Source organism: Xenopus laevis, chromosome 4S (genome assembly GCF_017654675.1).
Source record: "Xenopus laevis strain J_2021 chromosome 4S, Xenopus_laevis_v10.1, whole genome shotgun sequence".
Classification (NCBI taxonomy): domain Eukaryota; kingdom Metazoa; phylum Chordata; class Amphibia; order Anura; family Pipidae; genus Xenopus; species Xenopus laevis.
The window spans coordinates 111,450,908-111,468,673 of record NC_054378.1 but is presented as its reverse complement, the minus strand read 5'-3'; the positions used below and the strand labels follow the sequence as shown (position 1 = coordinate 111,468,673).

At 40.1% G+C, this 17,766-nt stretch overlaps 1 protein-coding gene across 3 annotated transcripts in view; it reads left to right on the top strand.

Moving 5' to 3' along the window:
• Positions 1 to 17,766, top strand: part of LOC108715864 (FYVE, RhoGEF and PH domain-containing protein 5) — a 116,211-nt gene that overhangs the window by 71,502 nt on the left and 26,943 nt on the right. For all 3 annotated transcript variants that reach the window (XR_005961023.1, XM_041561716.1, XM_018261375.2), the window contains exons 8-12: positions 1,372 to 1,459; positions 4,506 to 4,556; positions 5,921 to 5,979; positions 12,063 to 12,134; positions 13,866 to 13,934. Coding sequence is in view for 2 of the 3 variants with exons in the window: in XM_041561716.1 (XP_041417650.1) it covers positions 1,372 to 1,459; positions 4,506 to 4,556; positions 5,921 to 5,979; positions 12,063 to 12,134; positions 13,866 to 13,934 (339 nt within the window). In the remaining variant the exon portion in view is untranslated. The remainder of the gene's footprint in view (positions 1 to 1,371; positions 1,460 to 4,505; positions 4,557 to 5,920; positions 5,980 to 12,062; positions 12,135 to 13,865; positions 13,935 to 17,766) is intronic.

The window sequence follows — 17,766 nt, the reverse complement described above, 5'->3', positions numbered from 1 at the left end:
ACTATAAAAGCACTACGTAAGGATCATTGATCTTTCCATCTCTGGATGACATTTATTCAAGAGAGAAAACAGAAATATATTATTGTGACTCTGACACTTAGGGGCATATCTAATGAGTTATAGAGTTTTTTTTTTACCTCAAATGAACGGAAAGAATGAAAGGTATGATAAATCGCAAATTTGAAATTTGGACTATTTACAACTTGAAATTTGTGAGTTTTGACCAAAAATCCAACTCGAAAATGTGAATTCGAACCTTGATAAATCTGCCCCCTAAAGTGACACCTGACCCCAGCTGAATGCAGGACAGGGTGGAGCAAGCTGAGGACCTACAGATGTTTTTGAATTACAGTTAACATAACCATTGGCTGTTGGGTGGTGTAGTTGTACGTTCAGCAAAGAAAAAGGACTACCTGGCACAAAAAAGACTTTATTGGTCATGATTAAAAATATAAATGCATCCCCATAGGCCCTACGTGTTTCGTACTTCCAGGGTGCTTAATCATGTGCTGTACACCATCAGGGCAGTGAGTTTCCCCTCCCGGATAAAGGCAGTCACAAATGAGCTATGTCTTCAAGGGGTTCCTATCAGTGTTGACATTAAAAAGCTCACGGGGGCCATCTTCAAATTCTTCGGTAATCTTCGGGTCTTTTCCGGCGTTTTGGTAATTTTCGCCACTTTTGGTGCATGCGAACCTGGAAAATGCTTCAACTGTGCATGCTTCCTTACTGAGATTACTAAAGCGCCGCATGATGGCCCCTGTGAGCTCCACTGCGCTGACTCTGCAACAAGGGGTAATTACCACCTTAGGGGTATTTACTTGTGTTATCTCCTGTGAAGGGGGGAGGGGGGACTATGGAGGGTAGGGTTTTTTTTATCAGAAAGGGGGTTTAGTTCTCCTTTAAACAGAGAATGGATTCTCTGTTTAACAACTCCCTTCCTGGAGCATATCTCAGTCCCTGGGGAGAAATTAAAGGCAAGAGTGACCTTTTTCCTCTTTTTCCTGGTCATTCTACCAGACGTATGACAATGTACTGCTTCCTTATAAATCTCCATTCTGCCCATACATTTCTTTTTGCTGACTCTGATTAAGTATGCCATACTTCCATGTTAACTCCACTCCTTAGAACTGCTAGCAATAAAAGAAACCATGGCTTAATAACCATAACCAACCTTGACGTTGCAGCAGCTAGAGACAACTTCTGTGATTACATTATATATTATATATATATATATATATATATATATATATATATATATATATATATATATATATATATATATATATATATATGTATTTGTCTATATATATAATGATATTATTATAACATGAAATATTTCTGTATATTTCTCTTGATCCTGGAGAGCAGAGGTATCTCCATCGTGGCCAAGCTAATGTGAAGCATGAACTGCTGAAGGTGGTGCAGAGAATCTTCCAGTATCATATGATCCTTACAGGTGAGTGAAGCTCTGTGGACTGGCACATAGGTTCGGGACAGTGAATAAGGGTGAAGGAACTCTTGGCAATGCATAAGTACAACTTCATGTAACCTATTGCTAGTTCAGATGTTGTGGGAAGCCAGAAGATAAAGTTGTAGCACTGATATAGTCCATCTGAGTTCTTGGTTTGTGAGAGCAAACTGTAACCTTTTGGCTGCTATTTCATCCCCTTGTGTTACATGCTAAAAATTAGGTGTTCACTATGTAAATGAATTAACTAGGGGTAGACAAAAGAGGCAGCTTCCTAGGGTGCAAAAAATGATTCCATAATACATTGTGCAGCGTCACCAGGGGCGTAACTATAGAGGAAGCAGACCCTGCGGTTGCAGGGGGGCCCAGGAGTGTAGGGGGCCCAGTGAGACCCTAATTAATTAGCAATTTTAATATATGTTGGTAAAATAAGCCAACTTATAAATATTGTGGGACCCTAAATTTAATTTGCTATGGGGCCCAGTAACAACTAGTTACGCCACTGAGCGTCACCCTGGTGAGTGAAAGTAGGTGCTGTTATGAGTAGTGATCAGTGAATATGTCCCATTCCACTTTGCCAAAAATTTTTCTAAATTGTAAAAAAATTTGTGAACTGAATTGAAGTCAATAGGTGACAACATTATTTATGCACTTATGTACTTATGCATTTTTTTACACTCCAAATGCCTTAAAGTACATACCAAACACAATGTCCCCAAAAAAACAGCAGCACTCAGGCTTGCAAGGCAGATAAGTTTGTGTGTCGGACAATACCCCATTGTTTCTGACACTTTGTCGAGGGAGGGGAATGTCCAAATTCTTAAATTGTATGCTATGTATGGTATATGATTCTTGGATTGTGCTTGCAAAGAAACATTGCCTTCTTTATTCAGAACTCATTATGTTCATGTTGCTGGATCCTGAAATGTGTGCCTTACATACTAGTGATTGATTTAATGCAGCAGCAGCAGCAGCAGGAAAACAATGAAATATTGCCCATAAATAAGGGATATAGTTAGCCAGTAACATTTCTACAGTACCAATATAAATCATCAGTGAGACCAGTAGTAAGGGTTCTTACATGTGTGTGATTTTTATGCATTTACAAAGAATGAGTTAAAATGCATACAGTATATTGCATTTATATGAAAGCAAATGTCCGCATTTTTTTGAGTTTCGATCAGAACCCTCTATTCTATTTTCTTTTCACCTGATGCTGCTTCTCTTACTTGCTGGTCAAGCAGGGGAACAGGTTTTCTATTATACATAAAGAGCAGAATTCATAATATTAAATAGTTCTTTTAAATAGCTCCTAATATTAAAGTTTTTGCCTATATATATCTGCACATAAATAGCAGATCCAGGCCAAGAAGTAGCAATACTACTTACTATGCCTTGCCCAGTTTACTCACCCCTCCCAACCACTTGCTGGCCCCTTACCTCTTTTTCTAGTTGTTATGTTTTGGGTAGTCTCACCATTTATTGAGGCACCCCAATTGAACCCAAGGCAGGTTCCTCTGCTGCCTATCCCAAATTCCAACCCTGATATATGGGAAGGAGATGGGCAGGATATAGTTGTCCCCTGATACATCCCATAGTTTGCATGTTATTAAGACAAAATGCTACAGACACTCACGCAAGAGTACTAAAAAGCACAACTTTGCTTCCCTGATGGTCCATGCACAGATAAACTTGCTCCCAGGGCAAAAGTCTAAGCTTTGTGATTTGTGCCAGATTAAAAATAATGTGCAAGGAGTAGCGCGCAGGGCCTATACTTATCACTACCTCCTATAGGCTGATAATAAGTACAGGCCTATCCTGCACCTACAGCCTCTACTGCTCCCAAACTTGAGCCCAAACTAAGGGGCATTCCCCAGCACAATATGTGCCCCTTAGTGCTCCAGCACTTGCTCCTCTAGCTGTGGTATACGAGTCCTCAAATATCTCAACATGTTCTCATGTGAGGAACCTTTGATAAAAGTGGCACAGCTTGGTGGCCAAGTTTAACAGCTCTGAGGATAAAGCCTTTTTCAGCTCTTTTTTAATGAAGCTCAAACAAAAGGTTTTTTTTAGCATCTTCTCTGTCAATTGATCCATGTAATATCACAAAGCCCTCTCTCCGTGATCTGCCATTAAGAACGGATAAGGAGGATTTGTCTGCCTTTGAAAAAAGCAACAGATCCTTTTTTAACAAGTCAAAATACAATGGCTAAAAAGCAAAGCAGCATTAAGCTCACCCTACATAATAGCGGTATTTTCACAATATGGAGACCTCTTGATCCTATATTGTTGAAATGCTATTAACTTGTGCTGAATAGACTGTAACCTTCCCGTACAGAGTGTGGCAGATAAGGAACAAATTGCTGGGAGGCAAAAGGATAAAATTAACCTGAGGGGGATGAATTAACTTGTGTCAAGACACCTGGGCAAAGGCTTTATTGTCATCACAGCAGTCAGTGCAACAGAGACTCCTAAGGACCCACAACCTCTTGGCAACATGAGCTGTCAGTCACTTCCTAAAATACACCAGAGTTTGCCATATTAAAATTCTGGTATGCATATAAAGTCACATATGTTTATAAAGCGTTGTAATGATTTTATACAAATGTTTAACTAAGTGTAAAATTCTGACATAAAGAGGGATGTGAGATAATAATTTTATATAGCTTCATGCCGGTGTTACAAATAGAAAATGAATGTAGCAGAGATAAAAGAAGGCTAGAATATTCCCACAAAGTTGGTACCATTCTCTGTATATAGACAGAAATACAGATATTTAGTCCGGTAACAATCGCCTATACCTATGCTCAAACAAAGCTATGTTTGTAAATAAAGGCATAAATGTAGGTAGGAAAAGTGGGGACAGCAGTGCCAACAACAAGACACTATGTGCCGGTAGCACTTGATATCAATGAAGCCCTTCAGTTTTTAAGTAAAACTCCCAGCACCCACCAATAGCCACAGTCAGACAGTTATACATACATTATGGTCGATTGCTAAAATTGATTGAATTCTGTTTGACTGTAACCCACAGACTACCTGAATAACCTGTGCCCAGACTGGGCGGAGTATGAAGACACCCTCGGTGAGTAAAACAGTTCATTACTGAGCTTTACTACCTGTATTTGTTTGTTTGTATAATCTGCCATGGAAGCAATTCCTGTTCTCATGTAGGCCACTTGATGTTGAATAGGAATTGTTAATAGATCTAGTTCAGCTGTTCCAAATCTCATACCTAAAAGTGTACTCTCTGCCGAATGAAAGAGTTTGCACTACCACTAGTGAAAGGCGAATCTGTCCCGTTTCGCTGAAAAATTAGTGAAGTTAATGGGCATCAAAATAATCTTGATGCGCAAATTTTTTTATACGCACTTCTTTTTTGTCCAAATGCACTAAAGTCAATGGGCATTAAAATAATTTTGATGCAGCAATTTATACACATGTCCCTTTTTTGTCGCAGCATATTTTTATGGCAGTGAATTTTTGTGACAGTTTCGCTAAATCCATGCCTGGTGAATAAATTCACCCATCACTAACTACCACCCCCTGTAAAACCCAAGGCAATGACCAGATCAATCACAGAGGAAGACATTCTTCAATCCAAGTGTATTTTTAGGAGGCATCATATGATTGTACAGTGCAGCCATTGTTTAAAGGTTAGGTGTGTTTTTACAGAGCCATACTAGCAAAGTTTTACAATGGTTATTGGAATCCATTATCCAGAAACCTGTTATCCAGAAACTTCTGAATTAAGGAAAGGTTGTTTCCCATAAACTCCATTATAATCAAATAATCCAAATTTATAAAAAAAATGTATTTCCTTTTTCCCTGTAATAATAAAACAGTACCTTGTATTTGACCCAAACTGGGATATAATTAATCCTTGGAAGCAAAACCAGCCCATTGGGTTTATTTAAACCAGATTTTCTACCAAACTTAAGGTATGAAGATCCAAATTACCAACAGATCCGTTATCTGGAAAACCACAGGTCCAGAGCACTCTGGATAACAGGTCCCATAATTGTATAATTAAATTCATTTAAAATCTGTTCATTATTGAAAATCAACTCATGGATTGTGTGTTTGCTACAGAGAACTCATGTTGCTTTCCATGTGTATCTCATAGGTAGTAATGTGTATATTTTCTTTTACTCAAGTATTATGTACCCACGGACGTGGGAAGGAAATTTTTGAGTGATCACATCACACCACAGTATATTTTTGACAATAAAAGTAAAATAAGGACACAGGTTTATAATGAAACTGAAAAGGAAGGAAGAACAAGAGTTACATGAACCATAACATAGGAAATGCTGAAGGCTGGGAACAGCATATGTACACTTTATCCATAGAATAGCTGTGACAAATACATTCTTAATTTTGATAGCACTTCCAACAATCTCAATGACATTAAAAAAACATACTCTTATTGTACACTCTTTACCCTAGCTGCCCTGATGATAGTGTCAGAAGTTGCTGACCGAGCCAATGACAGCATGAGACAAGGGGTAAGTTACAGCCTGGCACAACAGATTTCTTACTAGTCATGTATATGTACAGTATAAAAGTAGAATATGTATGAGTGCAGTGAATCTGAAGTCTGTTCTGACACTTTTCTTTAAGGAAAGTGATAAATGTAGCTGGATTTTGGTCTGTCAGAAGAGCCAACTTTCATACAAACAGTCAGTTTTGCTGTACGTATTAAACTATAGCCAAGAAAGGTTAAAGAGGTTAACAAAAAATGTTCAATATCCTATTTTATCACATAGTCAAGTAAAATGAACTTTAATTACACTATATAGATTATTTGAATCTTGTTTCCTTCAGTCTGGGAATTCAAAATTATAACAATTTTGTGGACACTGTTATTAAGGCAAGTCTTGTATAATCTCAGAATCTTGTTTGTGCACCAGAATGGGGGACCTGATGTCCATCCCCATGCCCTAGTTACACAATTAAACTGTGGAGAGAACAGGGGAATGTGGGGAGAGCAGTGACATCTAGGAAGTGCTGAATGGAAAGTGAAAGTAATTGTCTGCCTAAGGCATAGAGGAGGGGCAGACAATATTTGATTGACAGGTGAGATGTTTAAACGAGCTTACAGCAGCTATGAATGCTTTAATAAAAAATAGAAATTGGATTTCATGTTTGTTTTGAAAAGGACTTTTATGATACAGATTTGTGTGTCTGGGTGACAGGTCCACTTTAAATAGACTTTCTGTTTATCAAGGTGATTGATCCTGTAAAATGCTCACGTGTGAGTTGAAATGTTGGCCTTATAGGTGGAGACCAGTGATGGGCAAATTTGTCCAGTTTTGCTTCGCCACGAAACTCGCGAAACTGGCGAAACGGAGATTTCGACGCAAACGGCAATTCGTCACTGGGTGTTCATTTATCGGCACTGGCGTCAAAATTGGCGCCGGCGTTGGAACCGTCAAAATTTTTCCAGCGGCGAATTCGCCACGAATACGCGTCTGCCGAATAAATTCACCCATCACTAGTGGAGACTAATACAGATTTAGGGAGGTTTAGCCTCCACAGAAAAAAAAGCTATATACTGCTATAAACTGCTATATGTAATTATACAACTATAAGCTTTACCATAGAAAGGCAGTTTACCCTGGGTAGCCAGGAGGTTGTTCAACTTCCAACACTTTTTTTCAGTTCAGTTGGTTTCAGATAGTTCATAAAAATAAAGAGTTTTTCCAATTATTTTTTATTTACTATTTGTGACCGTTTTTTTTTCTAATATTAAAGTGTTTAATTTTTGACCTTAAGTCTTTCTTAAACATATCGGGGAGTGTGTGTGTGGGGGGGATCACTGAGCTGCCAGACTGAAACACCAGTCACGGGAACATTCAACTCTAAACTTCAATTTTGTAAAAACAGTAAAAAAATAATATAATAAAAATAAATAATAATAAAATAAAAAATATATAAAAATTATAGTAATTAAAAAAAAAGTCTTTATTTCTGGCGAATGATTTGAAAAGAACTAAACTGGAAAAAAGTGTATGGAATGTGAACAACCCCTTTAATGTAGTGTGTAGAGTGCAGGTCCATATTACACTTGCACTACCCAGGGGTGCAGGCAGTGTATCATATCATACTGTGATCTTATATATACAACCAGGGCCAGAACAAGGAGCAAGACATAGGCAGGGTAGTCACCTGCCTTGGACCCTTGGGTGCAGCAGTACTTGATTATTAGTAGGGCTTTTTTTTACCTTAAAGGAACAGTAACACCAAAAACATAAAATTTTTTTTAAAGTAATTAAAATATTATGTTCTGTTGCCCTGCACAGGTACAGCTGGTCTGTTTGCTTCAGAAGTGCTACTACCGTGTGTTTATAAACACACTGCTGTGTAGCAATGGCAGCAATAGAAATAAGGCTAAGAGTCACAGGTACAATAGTGGTAATAGATAAGCTCCATTATATTTTACAGTTTATCTGCAATCTGCTGTGTAACCTGAGCTGTTTCTTTGTTCAATGGCTGCCCCCATGTCTAAACAACAGCTCATTTATATAAACTATAGTAGAGTTTCTGAAGCAAACACACCCATTTTTCCAGCGCTGAGCAACAGGACATTATATTGTAAATACTTTAAAACACTTTCATTGTTTTGGTGTTTCTGTTCCTTTAACGCTATTTTGCATGGGCATGTCAGTCTGTGTAAGTTTACATATCTGAGAACATGGGTTTGGGTCAGTATTTTTGTCAGGGTAGGCAGCACTCTTTTGTTTATATATAGTGATGTGTGAATTTGTCCCACTTTGCCGAAAAATTTGCGAACTTCCCGCAAAATTCGCAAAATGGCGGAAAAATTCACGAAAAATCGTGAAATTGGAAAGGTCCCGAAAAAATTGTGAAAATTGAAGGTTTTCACTAAAAAATTTTGAAATTTGAAGGATTTCACTCAAAAATCATGACATTTGAAGGATTTCACTCAAAAATCGTGAAATTTGAAGGTTTTCACAAAAAAATCGTGCAAATCTGACATTTTCACGTAAAAAAACGTGAACATCGGAAATTGACGCAGACGAATTTTCACCGCTGAATTTTCACAGGAGATTCGCAAATGTATTCGTTGGTGGCGAAATACTGGAATTCGCAGCGAATTCGTGCCAGTCAAATTTATTTGCCCATCCCTATTTAAAGGGGCCCATTTACTTAGCTCGAGTGAAGGAATAGAGGAAAAAAACTTCAAATTTCAAATGGTTTTTTTGGCTACTTCGACCATCGAATGGGCTTCTTCGACCTTCAACTTCGACCTTCGACTTCGATTCAAACGATTCAAACTAAAAATCATTCGACTATTCGACCATTCGATAGTCGAAGTACTGTCGTTTTAAAAAATACTTCTACCCCCTAGTTCGCCACCTAAAACCTACCGAGGCCAATGTTAGCCTATGGGGAAGGTCCCCATAGGCTTCCTAACAATTTTCTGATCGAAGGATAATCCTTCGATCGATGGATTAAAATCCTTCGAATCGTTCGATTCGAAGGATTTAATCTTTCGATCGAACGATTATTCCTTCGATCGTAGGAATATCGCTAAATCCTTCGACTTCGATATTCGAAGTCGAAGGATTTCAATTTGGCAGTCGAATATCGAGGGTTAATTAACCCTTGATATTCGACCCTAGGTAAATTTGACCCATATTGTCACTTCCTTTATACTTATGTATCTTCTAAAATTATTATAGGTAAAATAGACACTGAAAGTGTTATCATTTGAGGGTGCTGATGCCTATGCAATGCCCTTTTGGGAAAACAACTCCTCATTTAGTCCTTTGTGGGATCCAACACAATGCTGTTTTTGTATTGTACTGTTTACAGTAGACAGCTCCATGTACAGGGCTCAGTTTGAGGGCCATTCCCTTATGTTCTTGCAGGGCTGTTAGCAGTTGTCAAAATGCATTGCATCAGGAATGTTAATGGAATAAGGAGTAAGAGCTCGCCAAGAATTCACTGGAGTTACTGTAAAACTAAATATAATTCAGACAGAGAATATTATGTAAATGACACAAAGCTATTGGAATTGCACAATTAGATCTGCCAAAGCCTTTGTAGGAGGAGAAAATGGCATCATTAGTGAGAAAAATGGTGACATTTTGGGGTAAATTAGCGAAAGAAGGAAAACAAATGAAGGGATAGCAAGTAGGAACAGAGGAGTTATTAAAAAGATGTGATGACTGCTTAGATAATTGTTTCTATTCATTATGGTTGTAGTTGTACAGAAAAGGAAATCTTATTACAAGGATCAGCTGTTACTGTCAGTTCATTCAGTGATTACCCCATAATAAAAGCTAAAATCTTATTTCTACAAACATATAAGAGGGTCCAAATGGTTAACATCAAAATATTACGATATTCACAGTGCTATAATTACCCTAAAGGCTTATGGCACGCAGGGATTTAAGATTGCTGTTGTACACAACATGAAAAGCTGTGGATTACACTCAATGATAGCAAAGGAAGTTTTATTAGAAGCCCCAGAACTGCAGTTATCACCCCTAAAACATGTCAGGGCACATTCTCTTATGTTTCCTTCAGGTACTGTAAAAGAAAACAGAAATGGTTATACAGTAGTAAATAAGCATTAGCACAGATAATGAGATTTAAATATGTGCAGTTGTACGCAGCTATTTCAGTTGCACAATTACAATTCCCGCGGCTTATGTAGGGTGGAGAATAGTTCCATTAGTAAGAAAAATGGTGACACTTTTTAAGACAATGAACAAAAGAAATAAGGAAAAGGAATTAAGGGGAAGCCAGTGCAAGCACAAGAGTTTTTAAAGTGTGTGATGCCTGCTTTAGGGCTGTTACATACGGGCATTTTTTGCTGCACTCCTGCGTTGCTCTTCCTTCCGTTTAGCCGCAGGGGAGCAGAGGAGTAGACGCACTCAATTATTGTCCTCACACAGACGCATGTAAGCGCCAAACACAGGTGGGACGCAGCATGTTGCATTTCACCTGCGTTCGCCGCATACATGCATCTGTGTGAGTACAGCCCCCTTCACAATAACTGAGTGCGTCTACTCCTGCTCTCCCCTGTGGCTGAACGGAAGAAACGCAATGCAGGGGAGCACAAGAAAAACTGCCCGTGTGTAAGAGCCCTAAGGGGGTTATTTACTAAAATCTGAATATTTCTCGTTATTTAATTAAGACCACTTTGATCAAACTCCCATCCACATGTTTACCTTATTTATCAATAAATTAGCCCAAATATGGCACAGGAAAAGACTCGATAAAATTGCAAAATTTGAAGCCCAAAAACGAAGATTTTTTTAGATTATTGCCCACAAGCAGCAAATTAATCAGATTATTGTATGAAACCCAACGCAGATCTTCCAATTGCAAAAGGGGCATCTGCCATCACTTCTACACGACCTCAGCAGGTTTGAGATGGAGTATTTGCTATTCAGAATTTTAACAGAATTTTAACAGTAAATCATGAAAAATTCAAGGTTTTTTTTCCTTCAAAAAAATTGTGTTTTCCCCTTTAAAACTGTGACCACTATAAATTCTGACTTTAGTAAATAACCCCCTAAAAGTACAGAGGGATAGCTATGTTGGCATTATTTTAGGCTTGGTTACATAGGATGGAATGTTTTAAGACAAGTTGGAAAGTCTGCAAAATTGAGCATTGTACCAGAGAATACTAGTTCCATGTCAGATAGTAACACCCCAAGTAACATCACAATAAAACCTCTAAATTGCAAGTTCAGTCCCACCTGTAAGATTACTTCTTAGGGTCAGGGCACCTGCTCAGATTCAGGGAGATTGGTCACCCAGCGACAAATCACCTCTTCTTTGGGGCGACTAATCTCCCCAAACTGCCTCCTACTGGCTAGAATGTAAATCGCTGGTTGGATGGCACTTGGAGTGCTTTGTTTGCCGAAGTCGGCCGAAGTTGCCCTTTATGAGGAAACTTTGGAAAAAAATTGCTCCGAGTGCCATCCCACTGGCGATTTACATTCTAGCTGGTAGGAGGCAGTTTGGGGAGATTAGTCGCCCCGAAGAAGAGGAGATTTGTCGCCGGGCGACTAATCTCCACGAATCTGAGCGTGTGCCCTGACCCTTAGGGGGTTATAACATAATAGGAGGCTCATGGAGTGTGATAAGGAAGCAACCAACGGCAAAGACTAAAACTGAAAGATGGGCCAGTGAGGGCAAACAAAGCAAAAGGAAAATAATGATATACCTGTACCCTGTTAATATCATTGCATGAAACAAATACAAATAGAAACTAGGAAATTAAGGGATAATTGCCATGTACAGAAACAATGACCCTGTGCTATTGTAAAAAAAAAAAATAATATGTAGTGGTGATTCTATTTAATAGTGGGGGTTTATTTAATGCTTGTACAGTGTGATTGCAGTCAAGTTTTGATGGTTTTAAGTGGAATTAGGGTGATACGAACATTAAGCCGTGGCATTTAATTTCATCTGAGGCATAATAAAAACACATCTGTTAATCGTCTGTATTTAATGAGCTTGGAATGCGGATGATTTTTCACTCTGATATTGAGCGTCTGCCTTGTGTACTAATTAACAGGCAAGTTTTTCAATGTATTTGCTGCAGGAAAACCTCCAGAAACTGGTACAAATTGAGCACAGTGTCAGGGGTCAGAGAAGCCTTCTCCAGCCTGGGAGGGTGAGTACAATGGCTGTGTTATACCCCAGGAGTCCATACATTTAGGGTAAGGCCACACTAAGCGATAGCGCGGCGATTTGACTCGCCGCGACTATTCGCCGCGACTTTTAATCCTCAATCGCTGGTGAAACTTTGGCGCTGGCGTCTATGGGGAATCGCTGCGTAAAAACACACGCGGCGATCTTTTTTCTATTGTCGCTCGAAATCGCCTCGCTAGGCGATTTCGAGTGACAATAGAAAAAAGATCGCCGCGTGTGTTTTTACGCTGGCGATTTTGCGCGATTTCCCATAGACGCCAGCGCCAAAGTTTCGCCAGCGATTGAGGATTAAAAGTCGCGGCGAATAGTCGCGGCGAGTCAAATCGCCGCGCTATCGCTTAGTGTGGCCTTACCCTTAGACTAGTTGTAACTACAGCCCCTGCTGTGAATAAAATCCATCTTCCCATGTATAGATATGCTAATGCCGGAACAACATATATAAACGTATTATTCTTGTCAAATTGGTTCTGTAGGATCAGTTGCACTTTTCACTATACTCATAATAATGATGTTTTAATGTCTTGAAATTTATAATTCTGCATTTGAACAGCTGTGCTTCTGTTTGTCAATTTGTCCTTATATTACTTTCTCATCCAGTGAGCGTCTATCCATAGGAAACAATGGCTGTGTCATGTCCCAGCCAGGCAACCGGTGTCTATAAATGGTAAACAATGGATATGCCATAGCTTTCCCAGGATACCCATGCTATACAGTAGCTTTCCCAGAGCAGCAGTACCACAGTAAACTATGGGTCTCATTTAGGAAGCATTGCTCCAAAATGTATATAAAAAATTTCACTCATTTCCTAAAACTGGGCAAACTTGCTAGATGCAGAATCTCCCTATCAAACGATCACCAGTTTGATTTATCTGACTATTGTAGGCAACAAAACGAAAGGAACTCTCTGATTGGTTGCTAAGGGTAATGAACAGAGGCAAATTTTTTAGCAGGTGACACAGGGGCTCAATGTGGGTCTCTTCAGCCTATCAATTTCCACTTGGTATGTCTTAGAGAAATCCATGGTCTTATGTGGTTCTTGGCTGATGGAGTTTACAGGCTGGACTGACTTCTGAACAAGCCCTGAGCAGATATTGGGCTTATACAAAGGCCAAAAGCTTGGTAAAGAAAGGCAACAATGTCTGCCAAAGTATTGGAATATCAAGCCACATCATGGTTACACGTAATGGCCATCTTTGATTCCTTGAAAGTGCAATGCAACAGAAACCAGTGTTTTAGTCCCAAGCATATCCTATTCATTAAGTCATTGTGCAGAGATCATGGCATGGGCAACCATATGCAATGATGATTAATTTAAAGTAAAGCCATTGCCAGTAGCAGATATGCCTACAGGGTTTTAATATAGAAAAATATGTGTCCCAAACAAGCGCCTGAAATCCTGGGTGTACCTTCCAGCCTGTAAAACATGTTTGCAGATCAGAAAATACATGTTAAATTGAGTACTGCAATTTAAGCTTATAATTGTAGGAACCCCCACACAGCAAGTAACCAAGATTACATTTTCTAACCTAGTAACTCTAGTCCTACGGGCCTGTGCCTTACAAAAAAGATAACAAGAATGCAGCCAGTGATCACGGCTCATTACAGGCAGGAGATGAATATCCATTCAAGAAATAAGAAGAAGAAATGTATTTCTTGCCATTTATTGTGACACAAACCTTTTTTGCCCTCACAGGAATTCGTGAAAGAAGGAACTCTAATGAAAGTTTCTGGAAGAAACAAACACCCTCGGCATTTGTTCTTGGTAAGAGAAATGTTTGTAGACAGATTGTATTATATTTATATTTGATCTGGAAACTAATAAACCAGGGACAGACAGCATCCGTGGTACCAATCTGTAGCTACATGCCTCCCCCCCGCCTGCCTGATATAAATATGATACTGCCAAACACAGACAGCACTGTATTCCCGGCAGTTTGGAGCACAGAGTCCTGCAGGACAGGAATTTGGTGCAATTTGCGCCATGCTCTGCACTACGTGAATGACCCCCAGTGTCTACTGAAGTAAATCATTAAAGGAAAACTATACTCCCAAAATGAATACTTAAGCAACAGATAGTTTATATCAAATTGAATGACATATTAAAGAATCTTACTAAACTGGAATATATATTTACATAAATATTGCCCGTTTACATCTCTTGCCTTGAACCGCCATTTCGTGACTCTATCTGTGCTGCCTCAGAGATCACCTGACCAGAAATACTACAACTCTAACTGTAACAGGAAGAAGTGAGGAAGCAAAAGGCAGAACTCTGTCTGTTAATTGGCTCATGTGACCTTACATGTGGTTTGTATGTGTGCACAATGAATCGTACGATCTCAGGGGGCGGCCCTTATTTTTTAAAATGGCAATTTTCTATTTATGATTACCCAATGGCACATACTACTAAAAAAGAATATTATTATGATAATGGTTCATTTACATGAAGCAGGGTTTTACACATGAGCTGTTTTACTCAGTATCTTTTAATAGAGACCTACATTGTTTGGGGGGTATAGTTTTCCTTTAACAAATTGAGCACATTTTTCATACTGCATTTGTGGGTTACATTCTGTAGTCTCATCAATAGGAAGGCAGTCCAGCGGGGGTGGTGGTCCCTTGGCTTGGGTTTGTCAGTGTCAACTACACTGTTTCTAGGAAGTTACCCAACGCTGTTTTTATGTCACATGCCTTCCTAGACAGTAGACCTAGTAACGCCCCCAACTTACGGAAGTGAAATCACTTGCGTGGCTGTGAGTGACGGCACTTATTGTCACTTCCGGTTATCGGTGCAGGACTGTCCCCCAAAAGCAGCTGCCCTATGCTCATGCCTTCAGGTGCATATATATACCTAAATACGGCTCTGAAGTCACCCAAAAGATTTTTAGGGCTTATTTACATCCACAAGTGCATTGAGCAAAGTCCGATTTCTAGCAGAATTGCAATTTTTTTCCCATAATGCAGAGTTCCATCATTGTTGCGGTTTCAGAGGGCGTCACATCTGATGAAGTTGCAATCGCACTTCTCCATAAACTGGACACAATTATGCTGAAAGTTTTCCAAGTCCAGTTAGCGTCACTATCAATGTCCAGTGTACACCCAATTCTTTAGCTGCATGTATTGACACACAGCGCAGAGGGAACCTTGGAATTACCTCTTGGTCTGGAGGTGGCGGTAGCTCCAGGGTTCTTCTGCGACAATAGCTGTAAAGGTGGTCATAAACAGTGGCGTAACTACCAGGGGAGCAGGGGGTGCGATTGGGCCAGGGCCCGCACCCCCTCAGGGTCCCCCGGCAGCTCACGCGCCACGGTTCCCGGGCGGTTCCGGGTGTACGGAGGGGGGCCCGGCAGCGCGTCCCGCCCCCCTCTAGTTACGTCACTGGTCATAAACATAACAATTACGATAATTTTGCATTTCAATTCACATGTGTAGAGCTGAAACAGATAGAAGCAATAGAATTCTACCTGTATCGGATGATTCAGCTTTAACAATAGCCAGTGTTCGGATGCCTTCAAGGCACAATCCAAAATTTCTGGCCAGCCGATCGACAAGCCTACCAATATCCAAGTCTTTTGCCGATATCAGTCGGCTCTTCTCCCACCATCAGGGCCGTTCCTGCAATGGGGCAAGGTGAGCACCTTGCCTCAGGCGACAGTGAATGGCCAGTGACAAGGTGCGGCAAAAAGCTGCCTCCTGTAATTTTAAGAGCCAAATTTCTGTTTTTTAAACCAGAAATCTGGCTCTGCTAGTGCAGAAAGCACAATACGCACTTGTTGCGCTAGCGATTCAGCTCCTTTTGACCCGCTCCGACGCTAAACTTTTAAGTGCGGAGCGGGAGAGGAGGGCGGCATCAGGGTTGCAGCCTCAGGCGGCAGCAGTCCACGGATCACCCCTGCCCACCATACACTCACCGAATATCGTAGAAAAATTTGTTTCATACGATATTATTGGTGCATCTATGGCCACATTAATTGCTTTCAATTGTGAACGGTCTGCAGGAAAGACAAAGCAGCACAACAGACATCTATACAGAAGTGCAAAGAGTGCATGTTGAAGCAAATACTAAAATGAATGTGGTTTTATGTGCAACTGACTTGCACAAACGCAACAGCAGCAGTAGATGAAAATGATTCCTATATTTATACCGTGGAACTTAATGCTGGGGGGGTAGTGCTTTATAAAATTAATAGAGAGGTTGGAATGGAGTGTCATTGAAAGGGTATCCTATCTTTAAAACTGTTGTTAAAACAGAATGGTGTGGCAACAACATGGAGAGTTTTCAAGAACTCATGCCCCCCAGAAGATTTTATGATACATATATGTGGTCACTGCATGGATTGAATTGGAATATTCTGCCACTGGATTGGTGAATTCGGAAAGCCCTAGGCTCTAACAGTTTTGCCTGCATTCTTGTGTGAGTGAGCATCCTGGCAGGAAGCGAGCTGGGCTGGAGCAGGAGCCTGTTTCCTGATTCCAGTTCTTTGTTTACACGGATGTTGCTGCCTGAAGTTAGAAGTACTCACATACAAAACAAGGACCCTTCCCTGACCCCTGCCAGCCTATGGAGCTTTTGGGCCCCTTCCCAGTCTTTATCTCACACTTCCAAGAATTACTTGGGCTGAGAATGAACACTGGGACTTGGTTAAGGGTCGAGTCTCCTGTCAACTCCGAGATCTTAGCAGTTCCTCTGGAATGAATTTCACATGTAATCTTATCAGTGATGAAAGCCAAATAATCATCACTCTGGATCAGAAAGGATTTATTTTTAGGTTGCAGTAGGCTGGTTTTATAGAAAAGGGTGGAGAAGCTACAGCACCACTCAATGTTGGACTTGATTTGCTTGGGTCCGTGAGAGAACCAAATGTAAAAGTACTGCAGTGCATTAGCTATGGGTCCAGTTGGGACAGATGGAAGTGTCTCAATCCTAGGACCAATCCTAGGAGTGGGTTGGCAGTTAGAAGACCAGGCGAATGGCCTTTCTCTATGAAGTAGTGTTGGTGCTGTCAGTGGGTCAGGCTGCTTTGTTATGGCTGAAAGTACAGCTCTGTTGGATATAACATCACTCAGTGTCCTCCTAGGTAATTGTTCCTCAATATACCACTACCATGTCATGCATTTAAGGAAGTAGAAACAAGTTCCCACCACCAATGGTCTCCCATGGTGTCCAGAGAGTTCAATGCAACCGTGGCACCTTGCCTCTATTGCCCTCATTGTACAAATGATTGGGCTGTACATTGCAAGCCTGGCAGACCTCATGCACATCTGCAAGTTTAATGTGATCCAGATCCAACTTGATGGTGAGTCATTAAATTAAAAACAAAGCTGCAGCTTTCACATTCATAATTTCATGGGAACTACCTTTAAACTTGCATTTTCCACCTTGTTTTTGCATTGCTGACAATAATACGCTAACATTCAAAAAATTGAAAAAATGGTTTAAATTTACCCAGAATTATCCATGACTCTCATTACATGATGGGATATTGGAATAAGGGTTTCTTCTGCATTTCACTCTGCACCAAAGTCTACAACAAGCAATTAAACAACAATAGTAATTTTTTAGTGTTGAAGAAAGTCTTGGGGTGCTAATCAGT